This window comes from Cololabis saira, chromosome 21 (assembly GCF_033807715.1).
Source record: "Cololabis saira isolate AMF1-May2022 chromosome 21, fColSai1.1, whole genome shotgun sequence".
NCBI classification, from domain to species: Eukaryota; Metazoa; Chordata; class Actinopteri; order Beloniformes; family Belonidae; genus Cololabis; species Cololabis saira.
This window is the reverse complement of record NC_084607.1, coordinates 24,215,912-24,227,011: the sequence shown is the minus strand read 5'-3', so window position 1 is coordinate 24,227,011 and position 11,100 is coordinate 24,215,912. Positions and strand designations below refer to the sequence as shown.

Below are 11,100 nucleotides of genomic sequence, written 5' to 3'. Positions count from 1 at the left end.
CAGAGCAATCTATGTTAAAGAGTGATTTGTGATTTTATGTAGGAACTACTCACATGTCCTATGTACCAGATTTACATCACAATTTGCATTTTCACTTGCCAGTTGTCAATTATACGACTAGGTAATCAATGTGCTACGCAGGATCTGTATTTGTATTCTATATATTTAAAGCTGACAACATTACACTAAACACCAACTGTGTGGTAATAATTGAGTAATGACATTACTCAACATACTAAACTATGTTGTTTATACCACGCCATCTTCCAGACAATGAGGCAGATGTCAAGTCTATATATTTATTTCAGCCCTGCGGTGCTTTTAAAAAGGTTCTTGAAATTAGAGGAAGTTTATTAACGACCAGATCGGCTGCTGTGGAGGTTTTTTCAAACAAGGTCAGCTAGGAGCTAGGAGTATTACGTTTGCAGTAGGCAAATTTTATTACGTTTGTGGTAAATGTAATACATTTGCGGGATTATTACATTCAAAGCTGCAGATTTTTATTACGTTTGTGGTTTATTACGTTTGTGGGCAGTTATTACGTTTGCGGGTGTAACAGAGCGTTGCAGTAGTTGAGGCGTGACTTAACCACGGCCTATACCGAGAGCTGAGTAAAGCTTGATTTATTAAAACGCAAAGTGGAACGACCAGGAGAGAGAAAAAATAACATGACTCCCAGATTTTTCACAAGCTGTTGCTTGTAGAGGTTGACAGAACAGTTGTACAGTTGTAGAGGTGTATCTATGTTGATATTGTGATTGGATGAGTCGTAAGTTATGACTGACCATTGTCAGCCATGTTTACATTGACTTTTGAAAATTTTAAAAGGTCTAAAATAAGTTGTAATTTTATATCATAATCTTACAGTGTTTGATGGCGTTTTTGTTGTTTTGCGTTACTTATATGCATGCATCTTGTGCATATAAATATGCACAACATGCATGTATTTATATATGCATCTTGTGCATATATAAATATTATCATATGCGTGTTAAAAAGACACATGATAATATATTATATACTGGTACACACATTTCTGGCTATCTTGGACAATGCCAGCCACCCTCTGTACACTGTCATCAGCAGCCAGAGAAGCCGGTTCAGTGAGACGCTGCTCCTCCACGAGTGCAGGACCAAACGACTGTTCAACTCCTCACTGGGGAGATTTGAAGAACAGAGGGATTTGTGCAATATTACACAAAATTTTTTCTATCCATATAATTCTTTTTATGGCACTGCACTTTTTTTTATGTTTGTTTTTACCTTTTATTTCTATTTTTATCTTTATTTTAATTGTTTTATCTTTTTATCTTTATATGGGTGTTTTGGGGTGTTTGATTTGTAAATGACAGTGCTGCGTGTGTGAGACGGAGATGTCAATTTCCCAGAGGGAACCTCCCAAAGGCATTAATAAAGTCATCTGAATCTGAATCTGAATCTGAATATTTATTATCATATATATTTTTTAAATACTTGTTTTCTTAACTGCTGACTGTTTTTAAACTTCAAGAGCTTTGTGGTTGGCACTGTTGTTTTTCACTTTTTTGGCTCCATGTCATTGACAGCTACAAATCAAGCCAGAAATCTTGGTGTAAATTATTGACTCAGACCTGAACTTCAACAGCCATCTAAAGTTTATCACTAAATCTGCCTATTACCATCTGAAAAACATTGCTAGAATTAAGGGGTTTCTGTCTAAACAAGACATGGAAAACCTTATTCATGCATTCATTTTAAGTAGGTTGGATTATTGCAATGGCATCTTTACAGGCCTTAACAAGAAACACCAGGAAACCTGTTTGAAATGACTTGGCCAAATAAACCTGATTCTGATTCTAAACTTGCTTTGCCTTTTTATTCCTCAAAAGATCCAGTGTTCTGCCATTTTTTGCTGCTTTGCCAAAAAATGCTACCTAATGGTTTTCTACCTTTTGTAGAGCTACAATTTTACTGTGTTTTACTCCCTAGCCAACTTCTTTGCCCCCAAGTGGTCCTTGTCTCTTGCCAGGCCGTCATTGTAAATAAGAATGTGTTATTAATGACCTGCCTGGCTAAATAAAGGCCAATGACTGAATAAATATCAAATAAAGCGATAGAATTTGTTTTTTTTTTCTCTTTATCGTATAATGTTCACAAAGTGTAATGGGATTCATGTCATGGGTAGTGTATTTTGAAGGATCAAATACTCAACATCCCATATTATCAATTTAGCGTGGCAATCAAATTTTGAAAATCGTCTGTGCGCATGCGCAGAACCACAAAGTAGCATTTTCTGGCAGGTAGCAGAAATTGGCAAAACACCGGCTGATTGAGGAGCACATGGAGGATTGGGGCCGTCCAGCAGGGGGCTGTCCAGGATGCAGGCTGCCGCCAGACTCCGAGGAACCAGAAGAAGAAGAAGAAGAAAAGCAGCGGAGGAGGGAAGAAGAAGAACACGTCACTCACGGAGGCCACAGCTGCAGCCAATGGGAGCCCCCCCTGCGGGGTGACGTCACGGGTCGGAAGGGAAACCCGCGAAGCGGAGGGGACGGACGTAAACACGAGACAACAAAGAGCAGCAACATGGCAACCAGGAGAGCCTGGACGCAGGGGATGGAGCAGAGGCTCATTGAGCTGTGGCAGACGCACGAGTGCCTCTACGACGTGTCTCACGATCTGTACCACAACAAAGCAGAGAAGGAGCATCGGTGGGCGGAGGTGGCCGATGCTCTGCAGCAGTCGGGTAAAGACGTTAGCACACGTTAGCGCTATTAGTGGAGTTCCCTCCCGGCACCGCTCCCGAGCAGGAACAAGTCGATCAAACACGTCCCTCGGGGTCCCACCCGGCCGTGCCCAGGCTCGATAATGTACTGTGAAACAGACACTTCACATGCTGTCATGCATAAGAGTTGACAAGAATGCATTTGTCTCGTGTTTGTGCTGTAGTGGAGGAGGTTAAAACCAGAGCCGTGTCCTTGCGGACGCAGTTCTCCAGACTGGTGAAACCGAGACCAGGAGACAGTTGCGGCAAAGCCCTGACTGCTAGGCAGAGGTGGCTGCTCAGAGTGCTGGACTTCCTCACCAACCACATCGTTCACCGGCCATGCAAAAGCCCTGTGAGTAACAGCAGTCCACACGTGTCTGTAGCAGAGGTGGAAAAAGTACTGAAAAATTGTAATTGAGTAAAAGTATCTTTACTTTGCTTAAATCCTACTCAAAGTAAAAGTAAAAGTACTCATTTAAAAATTTACTCGAGTAAAAGTACAAAAGTACTTCATTTAAAATGTAATTTGAGTAAAAGTTACTTTCAGTTATTTAATGCAAAAAAAAGGATGAGTCACAAATCAAATCCAGCACAAGTTGTTTTAATTAACTTCGAGGCATATTAAAGTATTAATTTAATTAATTTAACATCAACACTTGTTAAAGCTCTTACTTCCGCAGAACAGGACAAAAAGGACAGTCACAATCTGTAATGTAAAGTGCAAACTATTTTCAGTCATATTGTCCAACCAACAACACTAAAACCAGAATCAAAGTATTCAAACACAAAATAAACTGCCCAATGCCCGCAGGATCCTTCTATTCACAATAAACCAAAATAAAATGCCCACAAGATTTTCACCATAAATTTTGTACTCGGTAACGTGAGGGGGTTCAAATGTAGCAAAGTAAAATACTTGGGTCAAAATGTACTTGAGTAAAAGTAGAAATTACATATTTCAAAAACTACTTAGAAAATTACAAATTACTCATTAAAAAGTACTCAATTACAGTAAATGTAATTTGTTACTTTCCACCCCTGGTCTGTAGTCCGTGCAGTGGCGTCAATTCAGTCGAAGTATGGCAAGGTTACGAGTCACAGAACTGAACTAGAGTATCAATCAACACGTCCAACAAATATTAATCACAGAAGTTTGCTATGGAGCTTATCTGTGTGGTCAAGAAAATTGGAACTTTTTCAAATGCAGTCTCACTCACTGCAAAAACTCAAAATCTTACCAGGAATATTTGTCTTATTTCTAGTTAAAATGTCTCATTTTTAGTCAAAAAATCTCATTACACTTAAAACAAGAGTCATCACCAGAAATATAACTTATTTGACCATTTTCACCTGTTTCAAGTAAATTTTCACTTGAAATAAGTAGAAAAATCTGCCAGTGGGACAAGATTTATCTTCTTATTACAAGCAAAACAATCTTGTTCCACTGGCAGATTTTTCTACTTATTTCAAGTGAAAATCTACTTGAAACGGGTGAAAATGGTTGTTTTTGAGTCTTGTCTTAAATGTAATGAGATTTTTTTTTACTAAAAACTAGACATTTTAACTAGAAATAAGACAAATATTCTTGTTAAGATTTTGAGTTTTTGCAGTGTAAAATAACTAGTGAAATCGATCATGTTGTTCTGATTTGCATTTGTAGTTATTCTATATGTATTAAGTAATAGAATAATCAATACAAATAGACACAGAGTAATTCCATAAATGTATTTAAAAAACAAACATTTACATTTTCCCTTGAAGCCAAGCCAAGGTGTGGCGGCTGCCATACCTTGCCATACCCAATTGACGCCCCTGAGTCCACGGGCCAGAGCCCAAAATTTCACTTGTCAGTACCACTTTACTAGTATATATATATATATATATAGTGGTATATATAGTAGTATATAGTAATATATAGTAATATATATTAATAGGTAGAAGGCACACGACGAGGGCACGGCCAGAAACAGATACATACACATACACACTCACAAATGATGATGATTGTTGTTACTGTTTTATTTTGTTTTACTCCTTAAGTTGATGTATGAGATAATTATTTTTGTCTCATTTTATTTATTTATTACTATTATTGGGTAGTATTTTTTTTCTGGTTGTTTCTGTTTTTTGTTTTTTGTTGTTTTGTAATTTTACTTAATTGTTATCATTGTTTTAATTATTGCTGCAATGGTTGCAGTCATCATTAGTGTAAGTTTTTCCTTATCATTATAATTTGTATTTTAGTTGAACTTTCTCATTACCGGTACTCAATGTGAACTTACGGGTGGACCCCAGGAAGATTAGTAGCTGCTGTGCAGCTGCTAATGGGGATCCAATCAAATAAACAAATAAACTCAAGTTGACCAAACTTACTTATGATTTGAAAATATCCATGTCTATAGATGATATTTTGGTATGATAACCCTTCCTGAGTGGCAGCTGTATCATAGTTATCAGTTCATGAAGTTACCCACCCCCTTCAGAAAATTACATTTTAGATGCTGCTGCATATCCTGGTTTAGACTCATGTACAGGATATCTGTCAATGTTTCACTATATTGTCTTTGGTATCATTTTAAAGGGGACCTTTTAAGCTTTCATTAAAGCTAAGATTTGAATCTTTCTGACCAACATAGAGTTCACTGCAGCTCTTTAAACTATAAACAACACACATTTTTACACAATTTTCACCTAAATGGTATACTATCTTTTAGCCCTGTGTCATCTAGGAACAACAGGGACACAAAATACAAAAACTGGAATACTCACGGGACCATAAGGATTCAGGAAATGTATAATATACCCCTACTATATCATTGTTACAGGTCATTGTGAGCCTTAAACTAGAAGAGCATCATTAGGCTCCTATGAAACTATAACAGCCACTAATGTCACAAACTGGTCTTTATCATGCAAATACAGGACATAAAGGAACCACAATGAGATAAGGAACCAGTTTAGTTTCATAAACAACATTAGAGACACAAAAAAAAAAATACAAAAACTGGAATACTCACAGGCCCATAAGGATTCAGGAAATGTACAATATACCCAATTTAGAATCATCAATTAACCTGAAGGGGCTGGTAACTTCATGAGCTGGTAACTATGATACAGCTGCCACTCAGGAAGGGTTATCATACCTAAATATCATCTATAGACATGGATCTTTTCAAAAATCATAAGTAAGTTTTGTCACCTTGAGTGGTACTGATATCTGGTCTGGCCCATGGACTATAAAGCCTGTATTATGGTATGTACTGTATCTGAGGCTGTAACAGAGTCACACTAGTGCAGAAGTCATCACCACATCTGTGTCGTTCCTCTTCCAGCTCGGTGGATCAAACGTCAAACACGATGACATGGATGACCCCGATCTGTCCGATTCCACGTCAGACAGCACATCCAGCACCCCACTTCCCCCCGAGTTCCCAGATGAAGGAACATCTGCGGTGACTGTCGAGGAAATACCTTCCCCCGTCTCCAACGGCAGCAGGAAGACGCAGGCGGAGACCAGCAGCAGCAGCAGGGGGGTGAAGCGCAGGGGAAGTTCAGAAAATGACATTGAGTTGCAGAAACTTGACTTCTTAAAGCGGATGGCCGCCAGAGTGGAAGCAGAGCCGGTGCCGGACGCGTTCACGACGTTTGGGAACCAGGTTGCATCGGAACTGAGACTACTTCAAGACCCAGCACTTGTCACTTCTTTGAAAAGGAACATAATGAACCTGATCTACGACTCTCAGGACACCGAAAGACAGAGGACGTCCCCTATACCTCCTACACCGCACACATTTCAGCCTCTTATTTCGTCCTCACCTCCAGCACAACCGCCTCCTCAAGTCCGACAGGAATGGCGCAAAAAGAAAAAGATAAAGAAAGAAATTGAGAGTTTTGTTGTGGACTAATTACATTTCAGGTTAGGATGCAGTTTTTCCTGGTAGGTAAAAAAACTTTCTCGATCTTCTTACAGTTGGGGAAATTTTCTATGAAACTGTGGCTGAAGACTTTCAAAGCTCTTGTCAGAGACTTGTGGCCAAAGTTTAAGACACCCAGTGCAAGTTGTGTCTGTTGAAGAGGAAGATGCTGGTTTCTGAGGCAAAAGGATGTTCTTTTTCAGCAACAAGGAAATTCAAAGTGAAGAATACACTTAATCTCTTGGCATTTTCTGTATTAACTTAACAAAAAAACAACAGATTTTTTTTTTGTTACTTAGTAAATCACATTTATATCTATACATTCATAATTTATTTTCCACTAATCCATGTCTGGGTCTTGGAAGCAGCATCCTGAGCAGAGAGGTCCAGACCGCCGTCTTCCTGGCCTTTTGCTCCTCCAGCTCCTCCAGGGGAGTACTAAGGTGTTCACTTGCTAGTCAGGAGATATAATCACTCTGCCGTGTCCTGGGTCTTCCCTGACGCCTCCCTCTGGTTGGTTCTACTAAATATTTTCCCCGTAAAGAAGATGACACTTTGTAGTTGTAGTGGCCTTTTATTGATGGCATTTAAATCATGAAAGGAGGCATAAAGAAAAGGTAGAAAGATAATCGGTACCACCAAGACTGTAGCATCTGGGTGAGGCAACCAGTGCAGGTACTACATATTGTTACACAGTTGTAGTATCTTAATGAATAAACAATAATGTCATATTATATGTTTTGTTTCATATAAAGCTGCACTGCATAGCGAGATAGAAAGCGTTGTGCTTCGTTTTAACATATAATGACTGGTGGTAAGTCAGGAAGCTGGACTCTGTTAGGGTTGAACTTTGTCCCTAGTTCTGTTCATAGTATTAATGGAAATAATTTATTGGGGCGGAGAGAGGTTGGATTTGGTCGTCTTGGAATTACATTTCTCCTTTTTGTGGTTTAATTGGTCCTGTTGACTTGCCCCAGTGTGAATCAACTCCTGCAAATCGGAGGCCGTGGTTCTCGGTGGGAAAAGGGGGGAATGTCCTCTCCAGGTTTGGGATGAGGTGCTTCCTCGTGTGAAGGAGCTGAAACATATTCAGTTATGTTCACGAGTGAGAGAAGAACGGAGCAGTTACAAACCTAACTGAGGTCACTAACTATGTAGTGACAGAAAGAATGAGATCCTAACAGGTTGACGCTGACGCTGGCTGAATGTTTTCTGTTTTATACATGCATTGTATGCAGAGCCTTAAATATTTTTATTGTATTTATTTATTTATTTCATGGGAGACACACCACACGCCTCTCCCAGCCCACCTTTCACAAGTTCCTCATTTGCAAACTTGTACAACAGCATTGCGTTAACTCTTACGGCTGTTGTGGAAAACATGTTCTGCAACGATATTTTGTTGGAAGACTTTTTTCAGTTTCTGCATCCATGTCATGCTTGTACTTTACTGAGTTTGTTTAGTTGAAAAAAAGTCTTGATGTGCTCCTTGAACACAAAAACAGAGTCTTGACTTATCAAACATGCTTCCACTGAACTGATACTTGTTACAGAAGCTGGATTAAAACAATACCATTCTCAATCAACGCTTGTCATGAGTGCAGTTCATATTTATATCCACTAGAGGGAGACTGCCTGAAATGTGTCGTGGTTTGTACACGTTTATAAAGTGTGACATTATCCTGTTGTGTACATTGTTTCTTGTCGTTTTAGCGCATCTTTAAAAACTGATCACTGGAGTTCCTGCAGATGGCAGTACAGTCAAACATTTTCCAATAATTAGTTGCAGAAGAGAGTTATGAGTGTGTACAGGAGTGATGGGTATAATCTGAGAGCTGTCAGCAGATGTTGGGCACAGATCATTGGTGTGTGTGTGTGTTCTGTCTTTGTCTTGGCTGTGTTGATTTGTGTGTGTGTCTATGTATGTGCAATTGCTGACTTCTGAGAGCCACAAAACACCTCAGCGAGTCTCGGTGAGGGTCACCTTTAAACTCCCCCAGTCTCAAATCTAAAACTGCAGTGGAGCAGGAGCTTTATCATGCGCTTCTCCACCTTCAATTGTTCTGTCTCGCTTATTTTCAAATGCATGAATGAGAGGATCAAAATTTAGATGGCCGTTAAATTCCAGTGGTTGAGGAGACTGTTGAAAATTACTTTTAAATAGAACAGTCAAACCCTTGCGAAATAATCGAAGACCTGATCAGTCCTGCAGCCACTTTCACACAGAGCTGTGAAAAGCTCTTATTACTGTGTGAGCCTCTCTGAAGAAGCACAATCTTAAATTAATCTCTCAGATAACCTCCCCGCATCCAAGCCGCGTTGAGAATATATACTGTTGCTTTTCTTCTAGGACCAGCTTGTGAAATATAATCACACCTGTGCAGCAAACCGCTTCTTATTAAAAGGTTGAGCACATCTACGGAGAGGGGAAGAAAAATTGATTTATAATAACTGGGCATTTTTCAGAGATTCAGAATGAAAATGATGCAAATCATCGTGTAGCAGTGAGTTGATTTTTGATGACATGCTGCAGAACACCTGAAGAATTTAATCATCACCCTAAATGCGCCACTCAAAGCATAGCAAAGATACTTTTGCAGAGTGAGATCAGTCCCCTAAATGAACAAAAACATCTAGGGAAATAAAATTAGGTTTCAAGCCTAAATTGGATATCTGTGATGTCCGAATCCTCGGATGGCATCAACAATCCCCGTGTATCAATTGTTAAAACCAGGGAGAGAAAGAATCCCTTAAGGAAACATTTTCCAAGCGTTACGCTGCAGAAGTACATCCCAAATGCTATTTAAATCTTTCAACCTGAGGGGTATTCCAGGAAGCAGGTTCAACAAATTCCGAGTTTAAACCTGAACTCCAAGTTGACTTATCCTGAGATAGGAAAGTAGGAGTTTTTGGTTCCAGAACAGCTGATATGAGTTAGTTCAATCAACTCTGAGTTTGTTAAGCTCGAGCTAAGCGCGTGCGTGAGGGAAATAAAAAGCCATCATACAACGATTCACCATGGCAACCGGCGATAACAAAAGATCCACATACTTTTTCTTTAAAAAAAAAAAAAAAAAACTTTATTTAACATTTCAATTTACAAAATCCCTTTGAGGAAACAAGATCCACATACTTCACGCCACTGGAGTTAGAAGTGTTAATACGTGCGTATGGCGAGTATGAGAGCATATTTCAGAAAAAAAACACGAGAAGAGAATTGGCGTGGGAGAAAGTTGCTGCAGTCAATGTGTAAGTTTGAATGCAGTATTCATTTAACATTTAAGCACACTGTCTTATAATATTACAGACGAAACCAGTGGTGGAACGGTATTGAATGACATTTTATTTGTCATTTAGATCAGGGGCAGCTGCCACACCTCGGCTTCAGGGGAAAATGTAAAAAATGTTTTTAATTTTTTTTTATACATTTATGGAATTACTCTGTGTCTATTTGTATTGATTTATTCTATTACTTAATACATATAAAATAACTAAAAATGCATATCAGAACAACATGATGGATTTCACTAGGTATTATCTTTCCCAACACTTGTACTGTATACCCCCCTCATATGTTGAAATGTGATGTCCCAGCGTCCCTGACGACAGTGGTCGCTATCAATCTCGTTTTTAGCGCGCTCTGCAGTGTTACTAACTTACAAAAATGAAAAGGAAGCAGACAACCACGTAATGTAAAAAAAAAAAAAAGAAAGAAGGCAAGTGATGGGTCCAATGTTGCCCCAGCAGCAGAAGATATTAAGAGGCTGTTAGCCACTGATGGATTAATTATGCAAGTTCATTTAAAGGTAAGATATCAAATCACCCTACCCTCTTATAAATCTGTTTAAGGTAAATATTTGACTTTTTGTTTTACTCTCTCTCTTTCTGTCTTCTGCGCCCTCCCTCTCCTTTTTGCATTTGGACTTTAACTGTTTGAAGTTAAAATCTGATGTCCCAGTGATATTGTTGCACTGACATAGTGAATAAAATACGTTGCGTTTGTCAGATACGCTTTTTCTGCTCTCTAACTCTGCCGTTTGCTGTCCGTGGTGCAGAAAACAGATGCGTATTGCGTAAAGGCCCATTGGCTGAATTGACGCCACCGAGGGAGGAGACAGAGAGAAACTCAGGCTTTATTGAAGAAAACCTGCTAGCGAACAGGTTAGGTTCAGAGGTTCAGTTGCCGTAGTAACTGACTCAGAGTTTGAGTTAAATCGCTTTCTGGAACTGAAAACTCCGGATTTCCCTGATCTCAGGCTTAACAAACTCAGACTCTTCACTAAACCCGCTTCCTGGAATACCCCTCTGGTCTAGAAGGGGCTTTGACATCTCTGGGTTTGGAAGCATCTGAGATGAACAATTACAAAGTGAAAATGTTCAAGAAAAAGTACTACCAAGGTTGCTATCAGCAAAATGTTCAGAATGACATTGTGGTATGAAGTT

General features: G+C 39.2%; 1 protein-coding gene across 2 annotated transcripts; it reads left to right on the top strand.

Moving 5' to 3' along the window:
* Positions 1–2,540: 2,540 nt before the first annotated feature.
* Positions 2,541–8,314, top strand: wu:fb74b10 (uncharacterized). Of its 2 annotated transcripts, XR_009770705.1 has the most exons (4): positions 2,541–2,722; positions 2,926–3,095; positions 6,076–7,493; positions 7,530–8,314. XR_009770705.1 is itself a non-coding variant. In XM_061711680.1 (3 exons), exons 1-3 carry the CDS (start codon positions 2,563–2,565, stop codon positions 6,646–6,648), a joined length of 903 nt encoding a protein of 300 aa, XP_061567664.1. In that variant the 5' UTR covers positions 2,541–2,562; the 3' UTR covers positions 6,649–8,314. The 2 variants fall into 2 exon arrangements, 1 of the variants encoding a protein (XP_061567664.1); XM_061711680.1 differs by having other exon boundaries at positions 6,076–8,314.
* The last annotated feature ends 2,786 nt before the right edge of the window (positions 8,315–11,100 follow it).